A 17,298-nucleotide genomic window follows, 5' to 3' on the forward strand; every position below is an offset into this window, starting at 1 on the left:
ACCAGTGCAGTGTAGTGTGGACCTTTGGTCAATATTATAGGCTGCTCTAAGTCTCCAAAAAGTAGAGACTCACAGTGGCTAGACCCCTCCAAGGCTCTTCTTGTGCTGTATTTGCAGTCATTGTGTGGGATTGCTTTGTTGGAAGTATAGATATGAGAAGGAGGCACAGGACTAGGGATGCTTTTGCTGTTAGTCTCTCAGTGCTGTCCAGGCTCTTAAAGTCTCTTTCAAACTGCAACTGTGCTTTTGTGAGCCCTTGTGGCACTCAATCATCCAGTCTGCAGCAGAGGCACCACAGTGACGTATTTGCTTCTCATTGCTGCCCATGTTCACATCATCAGTCAGAAATGTTTTTTTCTGTGTCCTTTTCTCAATAAAGGACTTATTTTTTGAGAACATTATTCATTGATAATTTACATTGTTATTTTGTTACATTTGTTTTAAAAGGGACAAAAATATTATTATACATGTCATATTGTAATATGTGTGATTGACCTAGTCAAACCAGGTCCTTAGCAGCCTACTCTGAGTGGCCCTGCTTTGAGCAGAGAGGATGGACTGGGTGATCTCCACAAGTCCCTTCCAACCTCAAAGAATATGTGGCTTGGCCATTTTCTATCAAAGCTCTCAACTTCAAGTAGGGTGTTACTGAGCCACACTGAGAACTGAAATATGTCTTCTTTTAGTGATTATTGTGAAATTGTTCTGGATTTTGAAATATGCAGCTCCGCTGTCAAAATAGTGTAAAAATACTCCCTATGTTTCAATAATGAAGCAGTATTTTCTTAATTTCTGCAGCGTGGAGTGACAGCACTTTGTGATCACGCAGAAAAGCTAGTCCTGCCCTGCAATGCTCACTTCTGTAGCAAAGAATCTGAGCCCAATTTAGAGCTACTTTATATTTACCTGTTTTTATTTAGTACCTAAGTAGACTTTTAAATCAGCAAAGGCTAATTATTGATTTTCTAAAACTAATGAAACAATTCAGGATTTTAAAGAGAAAGGCAGTTGGTTGGGACACTGTTGGAGATGAATTATATTGTCATTAATCTTAAGTAGAGGGTAATTTTTATTCGTCTTGCTGGTTAAATAACATCTTACACATTGTAATGCGTAGCATTAAGAAGATGCACAGGCACATCAATTGAGCAGAGAGATATCCTTGCATGCTGCTTTTGTCATTAGGAATAATAATTTAATAAGTTTTTAGTAATAGAAGAAATTAAGCACATGAAGCATTTTTGACATGGTTTTGAATGAAGGCTGGAATTTGTTCATAGGACTCGACTGGACTGTTTCTCATCATTTTGCCTTTTAAATCACTGGAAGGTGGGCAGTGTAATGCTTTTCTCTGTTTGGAGAACAGAAAAACTTCCCACAACTCACCAGTTCTGGGAATTTGAGATCTGCCATCTTTCTCTTTGTTCTTGGGAGAGAATCCCAAAGACAGTAAATCACACAGCTGCAGGTAACCTGAAAGGAACAAATTGAGATGGCTTTGGCTGCAGTAATTTGTTTGTAGACTAAATCTTGTTAGGATTTCACAGTAATGGATCACTCTGGTGTTGCAATTCCTGTGTTAAAGTAGTACAGATGTGAAGTTGCAGGTATATTATTAGGCTGAAATAGTTCATTGATTTGCCAAATCAGTGTAATTATTAATTGGGACTTTCATCATAATGAAAAACCTTTTACTTGTCAGGGGAAAAAGAAAAAAGCAAATTCTGCTCATCTAAGAGGAAAGCCTCAGGAATGCTGAATAAAGATTCTGCCTGCATACCTATATCAGGATCTGGTATGTGCATTTTAAAGGAGGGTCATCCAGTGTGATCATCTTAGAGGTGGTATAGACATCTGATATCAGTGAGGGCTCTGAGGCTGTCAGGCAAAATGATAGCTTCATCTTTGAAAATATGTGGTGAAAATGCATTCATAGTTGCAGCTACACACTGCACCTCATGCTCAGCTGCCTTTGGCTGATCTCTGAAGACTATAGAGTGATCAGTTTGGTATGGAGTGTTCCCTTCTGGGAGACTAGGAGTTGTCCATGGGTAAGCTTACCTGTGTCATGGAGGAAGCAGCCAGACTAAAGCTGGAGACCAGAGCTAAACCAAGTTAATTACCAGAAATATGGGATGCAAAGCAAGTTTGAATGGTGAAGAAGCAGGAGGAGGAAAAGATATGTTGAAATGCTGCTGCTGTGCTGAAAGACCCCACAGTGGGGGTGTGTGGGACTTGTCCTGTAAGTCAGAGAAATGCCCTTGCTTATGCTCACCAGGCTAGAATGAGATCAGTGAGAGTAAAATTATGGTGAGAAATACCTCAGTGTAACTAAAACTTTCTTAGAGAAAGTTCTAGCCTCTTTCAAGTGCTTAGTTTATTTTTTACTCTGTGCATGTTATCTGCGCAATATTTAATCCTGAACTCTGGAAAAAATTAGAGAAAGGCCCATTATCTTCCATCTTCAATGAATCAAAGAGAAGAGAAAATCAAAGCAAAACACGGTCTTATGAATTAATGAATTCTGGGTTTCATGTTAGTTATAATGAAATATATGAATGAAAACCAATTCCCCTTTCCCCTTCTAAATTAGGCACATGCAACAACTTAAGATGGACTTTGATGTCTGGACCTTGGCATCTGTGGCTTGGCCTATGCAGGAATTGAGTCTTGAAATCTACTGCTGAAGTTAAACTAGTTGCTTTGCATTTCATCACACAAAAGTAGGACACGACTTGTATGTACCAAAGAAATTAGTCTGGCTGCTCATCCCTTCTTGCCTCCATTTCTCTAGTAGAGGAACGGTGTTTGACAGTCCCACATGAAGGGTGAATCTCCTGACGTGTGCAGCGTTCTGGCAGGGCTTTTGTTGCTTTCAGTGTCAGGCTGGCTGACACCTACCAGGCGCCTTCTCCTTTTCTTTGTCACTCTTTATGCCTCAGTCTTTTTATGTTATCTAACCTGCTTTTCTTACTAGATGGAAGAGTCTCAGCGGTTTTTCTCTTCTACCTTTGATCTTGTGTCACAGAAAGTAACTGTGGTGATTATTTTAGCCTAATTAAACCATTTCCCCATTTGAGGGGAAAAATCAGCTAAATGCTTCCTCCAGAAAAATGAGATTTTCACAGCTTCTTTGTTATACTTTGTTAGATCATAAAAGTTTGTAACTACCTTTCATTTATGGGGATTTGATGTTCAGTATCCCCTAACATCTATTCACTGTATTTCAATATGAAGAGCAGGCCAAATGTAAATATTGAGAAGACTATGGCTAAATGCAGGAATTTGCTTACCAATGAATAGTTTCCAGCCCTAGACAGAGATATGAAACATGTTTTTTCAAATTGGAAACCTGTTTCCTGTGTGCTTTGTCTGTTTCTTGTGTGGGAATGTCACTGGAGGTTTGAAATCATAATGACAAAGTTTCAGGGACCAGATCTGTAAAGATATGCCCACATTCTGAGGTATGATAGAAATGCTAATGCAAAAGTTACTGATGGGCATCTATGTCCAAGTCAACTGAGAGATGAAACCTAAGGGCAAACTGATACTCTCCAAAGGGATACAAATATAAACAAAATATGAAAGAATACCTCTGGTACAAGTTTGTCACAGGATAGTGTGGAAGAACTTGGGAGTTGCCAAGTGTCAGTCTCTTCTCCCAGGTAACAAGTGACAGGACAAGATTAAACTGCCTCAAGTTGTGCCAGGGGAGGTTTAGATTGCATATTAGGGAAAATTTCTTCACTGAAAAGGAGGTCAAGCCCAGCACAGGCTTCTCAGGACAGTGGTGGAGTGCTCAAAAAGTGTAAGCCTTCAAAAATGTTCAAAAAAATGTGTAGAGGTGACACCTGGGGGACATGGTTTAGTGGTGAACATGCAGATGATGGGGGGGATTGATGGTTCAATGTGGTGCTCTTAGAAATCTTTTCTAATCTTAACCATTCTGTGATCCTGTGATATGGTGGAGAAGCACAAAATGTTGATATTGATTCAGGATATTTACTGTGTAGTTCATTATCCCACTCAGCTGCACTGCAGAAACAGATCTAGAAATTACAATTTTTCGTTAAACCACATGAACATATATGACTACTTAAAAAAATCTCCCAAGCCCCCACAAAATCCATCAGTCCTTATCTACTCTCCAGAAGAGTTTAAATTATAATCACTTAGAAGTTTATTAGCAAAAAAATAATTACATGTGGAGTTTTCCACTCTTGGGACTTGCATCTGTCTACTGTTTTGATAACAGTGATGCACAGTGAGGGGCTGCTTCCCCACACTCCCTCCTCTGCAGTAGATTGTCAGGCTGGACTTGTCCCTGGAATGCCAGCTGGATGAGCCAGGTGCCTTCTTACAGAGAGGCTTAAGTACAACCCTGTCATTTGGGGCTGACTCCTGTGACTGAAGGGAGGCTGGGGCTGAGCAGCAGACTGCATGTCCTCGGTGTCTGTGTGGATGTTCACAGAGGATTCAATTAAAACACAGTTAGTAAAAACACAAGATTTTTTTTTTTTAACTTTGTACCAATAACCCCTTGAGCTGAAGGTAAGTTCTTGCTAACTGCAGTACCACATCCTGTTTCATACAGGAAAGAAAAATATTTTTGTTTCGGGGCTTTGTTGTGCCTGTTGTTCGTCCTGGAGGAGAACATATTCTGTGGTGCTTTTTCTTTCTCATTTTCCTTTTGAGTGAATTTATTCTGTTCTCAGTATGGCTTTTCTGGTTGTTGCTTCCACTCCTTCCCCCTTGGAATCCCTTGGGTTGGAAGCTGGCCCTTCTTCCCATTCAGCTGATGTGGTTTTCCCCTTCACTCATTTTTGGACAGAATTTGCTTGGCCGCCTGCTACAAAATAAAAATAAAGTAAGAAATACCACTTTCCTTCTTTACTAGGGAAAGATGACCTTCCATACAGTTAGTGATAGATTCTGAATTTTTTGTCCTGGAAAGGAGTTTAAATTTTCTCTGTGGCAACTTAGTGGGAAGTTGAGTTGATCCTGTATTAGATCTCAAGAGATGGTATCATTGCCACTGTGGTAGAAATGATGGGGCATATTTGACTGGCCTTGAAAAGATCCTTGCTTTGTGCTGTCTCTGGGGGATATAATGGCCAGCTGCACTCAGCAACATAAAACACCTAAAAGTAGAGCCTGCTTGATCTTTTCCTGCCTTTTTTCCTTGCCCCAGGGTAAAATTGTATGTAATGACTTTATAGCAGCAGGATTTCTGAGATGTGCTTGTATTTTTGCCTTTTCTTTACCTTGTCATTTGGCAAGTATGAAGATTTTGTAAGGAATTTGGTTTACACATCTGTGCTAAGTAGTGCTGCAATAAAGAATTAGGAATTTGGTTTACAAATCTGTGCTAAGTAGTGCTGCAATAAAGAAACATGGAAGCTTCTCATTTTTGTCACTCAGAAATCTTGTCCTGGCCATTGTAATTATATAAATGTAAAGTAAACACTTAAGAATCACTTTTATAGCCAGTTTTCAATAGCAATTTGCCATCTCACCCATGTCTGAGGGAAAGGCCCCAGAGCCTAAGCTGCTCCTGCAATGGTGGGGGGCCAGGGAGCCTGTACTGACACTGCATTCCTGCTTCAGTGCCAGCAGTATTTCTAGCTGGAGAAATGTGGGTCTGGAGTGTGAAGTTTTTTTATTTACATGCAAGATAGAAAATGAGAACTGTGCTATAGTATCCTGTCTAGGGAGCATTGAGTGGGACGAAGAGTGTGCTTTATTGTTGTGAGGAAAGGGCTGATGTAGGTCTGTTGAAAAGCTAATTCTTCAAAGGAAAGTATACCAGATTAAATGAGTAATGAAACTGCTTTCTTTAAAGCAGTTGTGGAGAAATTCCTTGCTGCAGGATCAAGTGTGAAATAACCCAGATACCTGTGCAAAGCTTTTCCAACACTCCTCTGCCTCTGGGATATGTGCTCTAGGTAGGGCAATAAAAACAAGATTGCAATGACAGATACAGAGACTGCACTGAAATGAATATGTAAAAGAGGTTTTTATTCTTTGTATGTAAAAACCTGTTCAAGAAGAACAGAAGTTAGAGCTGAAAACTCCTCAGGAATATGCCTGCTGTGATTCAGATTATGAGAGATGTAAGCTGTGTGCCAGCGCTGGTAAAGCACAGCCTTTATTTGGATTAGCTTGCAGGAATGTACCATAGGAGAATCTAATGAGAATAAAGGTGGTGTATTTTGATCCAGGTTTATAGAAGATACAATGACAATGATGTTCAGTAGTGACACTCGAGATGCTATGAAACATTTGTTAGAGAAAGCATCCTCACCTAAGGCAGTTAAAATTAGTCGGAACAGGATAAAAGAACACCAAATCCCAAATTCCCAAATACTAGTGTTATAGGTCTAGGGATACTATTGGTCCTTCTTGTGCTTTACATGCACAAATTTGTTAATTTCTGCAATGTGATTCTTTCACTAAAAACTTTTTTTTTGTGTGTGTCTGTATTTCTGTGGTGGTGTGAGATGAACTGAATAGACCAAATTTCTGGCAGCCCTGCTCAGACTGAGCAATTTGTCAGGGTTGGTCAGGTTTGTGTTTTTTGTAAGAATTCAAAGCAGCAGCCCCTCTGTGGCTCCTTAGAGATGGAGTCTGCCCTGCAATGCAGCATTCATTCAAAAATTTTAGATTTTGCTTCATCCTTTATAATTTCCCATGGAGATTCTGATGGGAGAGCAGGATAGGGGAAGAAGAAGCTTTGAACATTTTCAAGACATTTGACGTAAATCTTTTAGCAAACTCCATCCCATGCTGGTAGAATTGCATTTATTGTCACTTTTGTGGTTCCTCATTATTGCCACTTTTTGTGGTCCCTCATTTCCCTTCTCAGACTGTGAAGCAGACTGAGAGTTTGCATGCTGAGAACTGTGTTTTTGTTGGTTTCCATGACATGTTACTGTTGTTACTGACTGTTTTTGCATTAATATCAAACTATATTTAAGCAAAAAACTTTTTAAAAATATGAAGGAGGCCTACAAGAGAGCTGGAAAGGGACTTTTACAAGGGTATGTAGTGACAGAATAAGAGCTTAGGTTTAGGTTGGATGTTAGAAAGAAATTCTTCTCCGTGAGGTTGGTGAAGTTGTGGCACAGTTCGCCCAGAGAAGCATCAGCTGTTCCATCCCCAGAAGTATCTAAGACCAGGCTGGATGGGACTCTGAGTAACCTGGTCTAGTGGAAAGGGATTGGAACAAGATGTTTTTGTTTAAGATGCCTTCTGCTCCAAACCATTCTGAGAATCTATGATTCCATGATCTAGCTTTCCCTTTTCTATTGCAGAAGAATCAGGCTTCTATACCATCCACATCCTTTGTATTGCCTTTCAGATGGTTTGAAACTCAAACCTTGCAGTAATCTCCTGTGACTTGTGCTTAGTACAGCTCCTCCATGGGCATTTGCCACGTTTATATGCTTTGACTCACCAACCGCAGTGGCGGGTCGGTCGGAAGTGAGCTGGGGGAGGTCAGTTCCTGTGAACATGGCATTTAACCCATGAAATGAAAGCTGCAACAGGAGCTGTTCTTCCTTCTTTTTAGTTGTCTTACAGATTAAGCAAGTAAGAAAAAATGTGTGAGTCTCTGCTCAAACACAAGTAAGTGATATGCCTCTCTTTTGGTGGGGAATTGCAGTCCATGCCATATTCTTGCTTGCTCTGGAACATGTTTGTTTGATTGCATCTGTTTCTGAAAGCTTATGGTGGTAAATTTGCTATGACTCTTTTTGCTGAATTTGATGTTTTGGAATGCCTGAAAAATGTAAGCTACTTCTTGTCAGTGTCACTGAGCTGGGTTCTATAGCAGGGCTCTACAGCCCTACTACAAACACTGTCTTAAACCCCTGCCGAGGTCTCAACTTGGCCGTGGACAGGAGGAAGAGATGAGCTTTAAGTAGGTTTGAGGAAAACGCTGGAGCTGATAAAGCAGCATAAGAGGAAGAATGTATGTGTGAATTTATAAAATAAGGGTCAAAACACCCCACTTTGCAGTACTATAAGTAGCTCATAAGAGGTTTTAGCCTAGATAAAAGGGGTGCCACACATTTGAAACCAATGAAGGGACCACTAGCTTTTGTTTTCAGTATAAATGTAAGGTGGCTGACAGCAATGAATCCCAAGAGGAAAGAAACAGAATTGGGGTTTAATTCCTTTTGAAATTTCACAAAATTATACCAACAGAATAGTTTTGGTTTGTGTGGTATTTTTCGGGGGCTTGTTTTTTTGGTTTTGTTGGGGTTTTTTTGTGGCAGTGGTTGAAAAAGAATGGGGAATGCTTAGGGTAAGATGTCCAGTAGGGGATCTCCTAGGGATGTGGTGCCTGAGGGCAGGAGAAGCTGTGGCTCTCCTGCTTCAGTGGCTGTGGGGGACTGTGGACGTGTCTAGCATCTACCAGGAATGCAGTGCTTTGCCAGAGCTGAAAATGGTGCTGTGCTTGTGTCATCACACAACAGAGCACAGGTTAGAGGGGTCTTCTCATATTTTTTAGAGCTATGGTAGGTGCAGAGATTTGTCCACTGAGGAACTGGATCACTGAAGCAGTTTTTAAGAACATACAACATTGCTAGATTGCATTCCAGTCACATGCTGGTGAATACCTGCAGAAATATTTGGGTCTCTTTCTTGCATGCTGCCCTTTTAATTTTCCTGAATTCAGACTTTTCCCTTTCTGGCTGTGTTGAGCTGCTGTTCATAACGAAGAAGTCTTAGTCCTTCCCCTTAAAATCTGGCCTGTGCAGCACTGCTACTGTCACAGGGAGCTTTTGGTACCCAGAGCCAAGCCATCAGCATAAATTCTGTCAGTGATGATGTGTTTGCAGTAATCTATTAATCTGCTCTAATAATCTTCTCTGTTTTCACCATATTTTTCTGTTAAATGAAATAATATTTGAATAGAACTTAATACTTATAATTTCCTGGTTTTAGCTGGAAAATAGCTGTTCTCAAATCTGCTGAAAAGAAGATATTTGTGGTAGAAATGCTAATGAAGTTTCAACCAGCAGCAACTGGCAGCCATACATGGGGAATTCAGGGATTGTATATTTGGGTGGCAGAGATCAGTAAGTAGATTTGTGCCATGTGAATCTATTTTTGACAACAAAATCTGCATTCTGCACAGCTCAGACTCCAAGGACTTTATTCAGAAGGTCACATCCTGATTTAATACCATTAATATAAATCCAGGAAAATTTAGTTGATGTGAATGGGAATGCTTTTCATTTCAGGTTTTTGATCTTAATAGGAATCTGGGTGAAAGTAGGTTGCATTTTTGAAGCTAAAGCCATGTTGTTGATGACATCACAGAAAGGCAAAGACTGGTTTTTCACCTTTAGATGAATCCTTTCTATGTGATGTAGGCCACCCTCAACTCAGGTGAGATTCTGGTAAATTCAGCTAGTCCATTTCTAAACAGTAATAGCAAAAGAATGTTTGTCATGTTTTCTTTGCCCCTTTTTAGTGCATTCATGTCAAATTTCTAAATTTGATGTGTTTTTCCTTTCTGACTACTGCCAGAACCCCATATATTTATATGTTCAAAAGCAGCAACTCTAAACCACATTCCTTTTTCAATTCTTTTCTTAACCGTCTCATGACACACTAGAAAAGCTGATGTGAGGGTTTTATGTAGCCTTGCCACAAGTCCAAAAAAACTCCAAATCAAATACTGCAGGGTCCATGATGGTTTGTTTTCTGAGTCTTCACAGAATTGAATCAAGAATGTAAAACAAAAGACCAACAATCATATTAATCACTTTTTTCTCTCTGTTGCCATTGGATTGTATCTTAATGGCATTTTCTACACTGGTGCTTTTGCAGGCATGTTAATCTTTTATATAAGGAAGAGTAATAAATAACTTGAGTGATTAAGTCTGAAGAAATGGCACACGTACCATTCCCACCACGTGGAACATATGTCTGCATCATCCTAACACAGTTGTATTTTATCAAGTAACAGAACATTATATGCGACAACACTTGTATTTCTGTTTGGAGCAATAATTTTGAAATGGTTTTTAACTTTTATATTTGCTCTTTTATTTTGGATATCTGTGGTAAAGAAGTAAATAAATAATTAAAGACAGTATTGTGGAAATTCTGCCTGTCTTATCAGTCAGGCAGTTTAACAGGATTATTAACACTGGTATATTGATTGTAATAACTTGTGAGTGGAGTGAATGGCTCACCCCTCTCCTTTCCCCCTTCCCTTCCTCAGGAACTTGGATGAGTGATATACTTCCAGAAGTAGCACAAATTTTCTTCAGGATCAGTAGAACAAATACTAACTCCCTCCCTCCCTCTCTCCCTTCCTTCCTTCCTTCTGCCACTTCCTTCTCTCCCTCCCTCAGGTTGCCCTTGTTCTCCTTTTCAAATCAAGTGTCACATTGACTCCAGTCCTGTGTTGGAAGCATGTGGAGAACTGCAGCATATCAGCTCAGCGCAATGTCTCCATCAGGCTGGAAGGAAGCCCAAAACCAAAACTGCACTGGCCAAAATGCATCCTCTACAGAAACCCCAAGGTAAGTGGCTTTGTCCTTCTAGAAATGGTACAAATTTCTATTGCAGAGGAAGTATAATATTTTAAAATTATTGTTTCAATTTGAGTCACAGCAAAACAATTACTTTTACATTGTAATGTATAGCTGGTATGGCTTTATTATCTTCATTTTCCAGTGTTAGATAACCACTTAGAAAAGCCTTCAAGAAGAAATTGATTCAGCAATAACCAATTACGTAACTTATAACTTTATATTTCTTGTCCTGTTGGTATACCTCATGCAGCTGTGAAGTGTAAGTTGAATTTAATAAAATTGTTTATATATTTTTGATAAATTTTTAGAAGTATTTTAGGTAATAATATCTTATTGTTAAAACCTGGTCTGTTTGCCATTTATTATAAGATGGCAACAGGAAATGCCGAACAAATGTATTTTGAAAATATGAAGTAGAAGCTAAACCAATCACCTGTGGGTTGTGGTACTTCCACAGAACTGCCAGCTAATAGTCAAATAGGTGGCAAACCCAAAGTACGATGGAAGAGGAGCTAGGAAGCAGCATGTTCCAGCTGGTCTCCAGCTGTTCTTCTGGTCTCCCCAGGCTTCTGAATTCTATAAAAAAGATTGCAGGAAATTTCTTGAAAGAGTAGAATTTGTTTTCATGTTTCTTCATCAGTGAAATGACATGTGGTCTGTCTTTGTAATGCCAGTTTGCCAAGAGTCCTACTCTGGTCACCCCATGCTTTGTAAAATTGATTACACTTATGTATGTAATGGGTGCTTGCCTCAAGGGAATTGGGGATGCAAAAAGCATGGAGCTTGAGAGGTGTTTGGAACAAAGGAAGTTAAGCCTCAAGACGATACTAAGCTCATAAACCAAAATGTTTAGAAGCTATAGGTCCATGTGATAGATGGTCATTGTCATCTGAAAAAGAAGATATTTTTGTGTTGTACACACTAAGCCATTGCACTGCCACCCCATCCCAATTAAAATATCTATACAAAAGCAGTTCAACCTTAAACAATAACAAAGAGAGCATTGTATTTTCTGCTTCTGGAAGTAAACTTTAAACATTAAATTAATATACTACTTCATGCTTGAAACATCTCACAAGGTCTGTGTCTTTATGGAGCTTTCTCCTAGAGGTCTTGGTAGCCCAAATTTAATTAGTGATTGTTCCATGAGTGTTGTTATTACTGGCAACAAAACAGAATAGCGAAAGTGTCTGTCCAATGAGAACTGGAATTAATTCATCTGGTACAAATACTTTGCTGTTGTATTCATGGGCACTGATTTCCAGTCGCTGAGGATGTAAACTGTTTTTTCTATGTGTGTATTTCAGAAAGTTAGAGGGGCCCTAGTTAGCTTGATTTGAAGCCATGAGCTGCTGTGTAAAACCTTCAGGAGAAGGAGGAATGAGGAGATAACTTTCCAGCATGTGGCTTCAGCCTTCAGGCAGCTCCTGAAAGTGCTTTGTAATATTGGTATCTTCCATGAAGCAAACTTCTAGTTTTAATTGGAGCCAAAGAATCACAGTTTGGGTGGAAAGGGAAATTTAGAGCTTATCTTGTTCCATCCTCTGCTATAGACAGGGATGCATTCCATTAGACCAGGTTGTTCCAAGCTGTGTCCAGCCTGGCTTGGACACTTCCAGGGATAGAGAAACCACAGCTTCTCTGGGCAGCCTGTGGTGGGGCCTCACCACCTCATGGGGACAAATTAATTCCTAATATCCCATCTAACCCTGCCGTCAGTTAGGAAGTCATTCTGTCTTGTCCTAGTGCTCCAGGCCCTTGTCCAAAGTCTCTCTCCCGTTTTCTTGGAGTTCCTTTAGGCACTGGAAGGGGCTCTAAGCTCTTCCTGGAGCCTTCTCTTCCCCAGGCTGAACACCCTGCCAGTTCTCTCAGCCCATCTCCAGAGCAGAGGGGCTGTAGCCCTTGCAGCACCTCTGTGGCCTCCTCTGGACTGGTTGCAACCGGTCAACATCATTCTTATTTTGGGGGACCCAGAGCTGCAGGTGGGGTCTTACCAGAATGGAGTAGAAGCAGAGAATCTGCATTACCTGCTGCTCATGCTATAGGTGGGGATGCAGTTCAGGACACAGCAAGGTTCTGGGCTGTCAGTGCATGTGCTCAGTGAAACATCTTGGCAACCACACACCAAAGTGCTTCTCCCCGGGACTAATCTTGATCCATTCTCCACCCAGTCTCCTCCAGATGCACTTGGTCTTAGACCAAGGTGGCTTTGAACATCTGGTGTGGCTGAAATTTTGCTTGCTAAGTAATCCTCAGTAGGGTTAGTGACTTTGCCTCCATGTTAATTTCTGCATTTCTCAACATTACTTCAGTAGGTAAAAATTCAGAATTAACAAAAGTATTTTCCTGCTTCCTTTTGGTCCAGTGCAGTGTTTTGTCTGAGGTGATTTAGATGAATCCACTAACAGGAAAGACATTAAATGTTTACATGCACAGCAGTGAGACCTAGTGTAAATGCTTTGATACTATTGTAAAACCTTTGGGTGTATGGATCAGGGCTAGCTTTGAAGGCCTGATGTGTGGTAGGTTCTGACATGTCTGCCTGCTGTATGTCCTCTGAAAGGAGCGCAGAATTTGTCTTTGGTAGATGGACCAGATGGCTGTGTGGATACTTGGGTTTAGGTTGTTTTTTTTATTTTTACATGGAGAAACATGGCCAGATGCTCACTGGTCACATGGTGTGCACTTGAAAACCTGGGGAACAAAACACAGATCTTCACTATCCCATTTATATGCAAGAAGACTTTCTTTTCCTGTTTCCTGTTATTCCTGTAGAAGATATGGGTTGTAGAGGTCTTCTCAGAATTGGACTTTAACACCTTTATTTTATGATAGGAATTTCAGATGGTTTTGGAGACTGGGCAAATCAGTCCTCTTATAGGAAGTGTCCTCTTAAAGCTCAAATCCTTAAAAAACTTTATTTTATTCTTCTATGCTGAAATAAACTCAGTAATGTAGGAAGTTTAAAATCTGACCTATACTCAGAACTCCACCTTAGCCACACTGTCTGCCTATGCACTACTATGGCAGCTGCACATCCACTGGAGCAGGACAGACATCTGGGCTGATGTGGATGTTAGAACAGATGCAGAGCCTTCTGCAAGGAAGGGACAATTGGAATTTACTTATTGGGTGCATATGCCTCTGTTTATCCTCCTAAAGCAAGTAACCCTGGAATTACATTCAGAACAGTTGTTAACTCAAGCCCCATTACAATGCTGATCACATGTCCCAGATGGATGATCAGAGTTAGAAATGGTTGAAAGAAACTGTTTTCGAAAATGTTTCTTTAATACAACATGTAATTAGAATTTCCTCATTTAAAGTGTCAACTCACTGGACAGCCTGGATTGGAGGGCACACTTGGCAGTCCTGCTCCATGCAGTGTGTGCTTTGGGAACAATCCCACAGCCAGTTTTCCTGCCTTCCAATGTCAGTTCTTCCTATGGGAGTTGTTTTCCCTATATAAAACCATGACAGCATGGGAACCTGTTGCCATGAGTTACTGCCTGTGTATGCTAAATCATTTACTCTACAACCAATGGAAGAACTGAATAATCTTTTTAGAATGACATTACATTTTAACACCATATTTAAAAATACTGTATTAAACTTTGTACCTTGGCCTTCTTGTGAGTCCTGATTACAATACCTCTTTTATTTATACCGTATGCAACGCAACATAGAACCAAAAGAGGAAGGAAATTTGTGAAGACTAGTACACCACAGAAGAGAGGGGGGAGGGACGATGAGAGGAAGAAAAGCCATTATGTTCAGCCTGTGGCATTTTGGACCAAGCAAATGCAAGGCACTGAAATCCATGCTGGCGTTGGGTTTTGAGGGTTTATTTTGGGATGTGGTTCATCCCTCTACCTTTTTTCCCAATATAAGACATTCAATCAGGTGCCAGAATTTTGAGAAGTCGTGGAAGGGGAAGCTCATTAGTGTGATTGAGATGGCAAGCAAACTTGCAAACTGAAGCATCCTGTTTGGTAATGAGGAAGCAGTGCAGTGCTGCAAGCCACTCGGTTTATTAGCACAGCTAAGACAGTTGTAGAAACACAAAATAGAAGCCTGTCACTTTTCTTTAGCAGCTTGCTTTGGTGTAAGCAATACTTCAGGACTGCATCTGTGCTGTTCATAAAAAATGAGAAAAGAATGCATACCTCTTTGTCTGGATTTTGTTCTCAGTTTAGGATAAAGAAGATGGAGATTTATCCTCCTGTTTTTCCTTTCTCTTTCACTAGTACCTCCTAAGCCTGTCCATCTCAAACCTGGGCAGGAAAGAATTCCTCCTGCACCATCTCGGCCTTTGCCAGCTGATCCCAAGTCATCAAGGAACTCGGCACCTGGAGAGGAAGAAATACCAATATCAGCAGGAGTCAACACGCTCATTGAGAAATTTGAAAATATTAGGTAAATATGGCTTTGCCACGTCTGCTCTTCTCTCCATTTTCTGCATTTTTAACTTAAAATATAATAGTAGAAAACATTAACTGTATTTTAGTTTATAACATAGAGTCATGCTTAAGGAGCTTAAGACCTGCTGAATTTGGTAAGATTCTAACAGAGGCAAGTAGCCCACAGTCTGCTTTCGGTAAGTTGGCTCAATGTGGGAATTGCATCATAGGAACTTGATTGTTATGATATTAAATAATTGAGTTTTCTGTCCAAGATAGAATAAACATCAGATCTTGCTTCTTGGAGGCAGGGAAGGGTATAGGGTACTGTGAAACAATGTCATGTAGAACAGCAGTTGTTGTAAAATTTTGTCATGAAAGACACTAAATTGGATAGAATATATATATTTTGCTGTAAAACCAGCTCATTTTACAAACACATGAGAACTTTTCCAAAGAACAAATCTACCTGATGGAGCTAAGTGATGGGTTTTTTCCACAAAGAGGGAGATGGAGACAGGCATCTTACTGTGCCATGGAGTGTTATCACCTGGGTGAACCTGCTGTCTTTCAAAAAGGAAAAGTAATGCCTTCTCATGCTTCAGTACATCCTCTCTGGCAGAAAATACCTTGCCAAAAGGACTTGGTTGTGTTGAAGAATGAGAGTTTCTGTTTAAATGAGCCCAGGACCAATTGCTTCTTTTTAAAGGTGATTTGTTCTTCTCCAAAGCCTCAAACCAGACTTTTCTTCAAGGTGGCATGGAAAGCATAAAGGCCCAGGATTCTGGTGGTGCCATTTCAGTAGAATGTAGGAGTGCTGTTTTTTCATTGGGAGTTGTTGGGTGATCATTATTATTGCAATATGCACACTCTTGCCTTCTGGGATTGTCAGTGGGGTGCAAGAAATACAACTTGAATCAAATGGCAATCACATCCTCTCTTTCAGGGTGCTTGTGAAACCTGAGCATTAATATTACTGTGGTGCTTTCTCTTCACCCACAGGCAACCTGTACATATTCTTCAAAGAAACCAGCTAAATTTGGCTCTTAAAATGGAACCTGGCCTGGACTCATCCAAGCAGACGAGCTTGTGTGACCATGACACAGTGGCTTCCTGTGACTCTTCCACAAATGACAAAACTGAATTGGATGAAGCTGAACCAAACATACCGTGCAGCATGGATCTAATTAACACAGACATAATGAAAATTAAAGAGCTGAGCATAAGTGATAACAAAAGCCATGGAGACTGTACTGCTGTGACTGTGAGCAAAGAGAACCAAGAAGAGCTTGGCAATAAAGACTCAACTGAAGAACTGAATGGGAGTGGTAAAATTCCCAACAGAGACAGTGGCATTGACAGTCCTTCTTGTAGTGTGGCTGGGGAAACATTCCCCAGTGAAGAAGGGGCAGAGCAGAAGAAGCCCAGCATGGCTGGGAACCCAGAAGAGATGGAACCTGAGAGAAGGGGCACCAAACCTTCCTCTGTGGAACAGAAGAGAGACTCCACACAGGATGATGACAGTGACATTGATGAAGGAAGCAGTGAGGAGCAAGAGATAGCAGAAGTGCCAAAGTTAGAGTATTTGGATGTAAACAAGGTAAGGGAGCTTGTTTGTTGCTATTGAGTGCTCAGAAACCAGTTCCTGACACTTGCATCACTTTAATACATTATTTGGATAATTTGTTTGGTTTTTCATCAAAGGATCATGATGGTACTGTTTCCTGCTTTATGCAGGTCCTAACTTGTTCCTGACCTCGACAGGTTTTTACAAAGGTTCCCAGCTTGCTTCAAAAGGTTTAATATAAGGCAATCCACCACAGCCCAGAGGTTAGCTGTTAAAATTCAAATACTTTTGTAGGTCAAGACTCCTACCTTGTGTTTGTTGCTTGGGTTTGTCTAGGTTCAGCTTGTTAGAGCATGTTCTTTTCCATGGAGCTTTGTGTTATTCATAGAGTTAATTGGATAGTGCATCTTGCAGGGTGAGGACCTTGTATCCAAGTAGGATCAGAATCTTGTCTCACAAAATTCAGAGTGTTTTTTTACAGAAACATCTGCTTTTGTTGGTGTGACCACTTCTTGAGTGCAAAGAAGTTGTTTTAATGGTAATTAGGTCAAATTACTCTTCAGGAAACTGTAGCTGGAAAAGAGATTTTTTTCTTTGATTCCAGACTAATGTAGTCCAGGCTGTTGTGTGTTTGCAGCAGCTATGGAAGATTAATGAGAGAGTCCTTTGATTATCAGCTTATCAAGACAGTTATTTTTAGAAATAGTGCTGTTAAAAAGGATTCGATTTTTCCAGAAAAACAGAACAGAATATTGCAAAATATCTGCAAAATATT

General features: G+C 40.3%; 1 protein-coding gene across 8 annotated transcripts in view; it reads left to right on the plus strand.

The window, feature by feature from the left end:
* The window catches only part of FGD3 (FYVE, RhoGEF and PH domain containing 3), a 101,675-nt gene that overhangs the window by 44,648 nt on the left and 39,729 nt on the right, over positions 1 to 17,298 (plus strand). For 7 of the 8 annotated variants that reach the window (XR_005626889.1, XR_005626890.1, XM_039703315.1 and 4 more), the window contains 3 exons: positions 10,374 to 10,544; positions 14,804 to 14,972; positions 15,959 to 16,556. Coding sequence is in view for 6 of the 8 variants with exons in the window: in XM_039703309.1 (XP_039559243.1) it covers positions 10,374 to 10,544; positions 14,804 to 14,972; positions 15,959 to 16,556 (938 nt within the window). In the remaining 2 variants the exon portion in view is untranslated. Of the gene's footprint in view, positions 1 to 7,517; positions 7,627 to 10,373; positions 10,545 to 14,803; positions 14,973 to 15,958; positions 16,557 to 17,298 lie in introns of those variants that run through there. The other variant, XM_039703313.1, reaches the window with a different exon arrangement.

Source organism: Passer montanus, unplaced genomic scaffold (assembly GCF_014805655.1).
Source record: "Passer montanus isolate IOZ18808 unplaced genomic scaffold, ASM1480565v1 scaffold162, whole genome shotgun sequence".
Classification (NCBI taxonomy): Eukaryota; Metazoa; Chordata; class Aves; order Passeriformes; family Passeridae; genus Passer; species Passer montanus.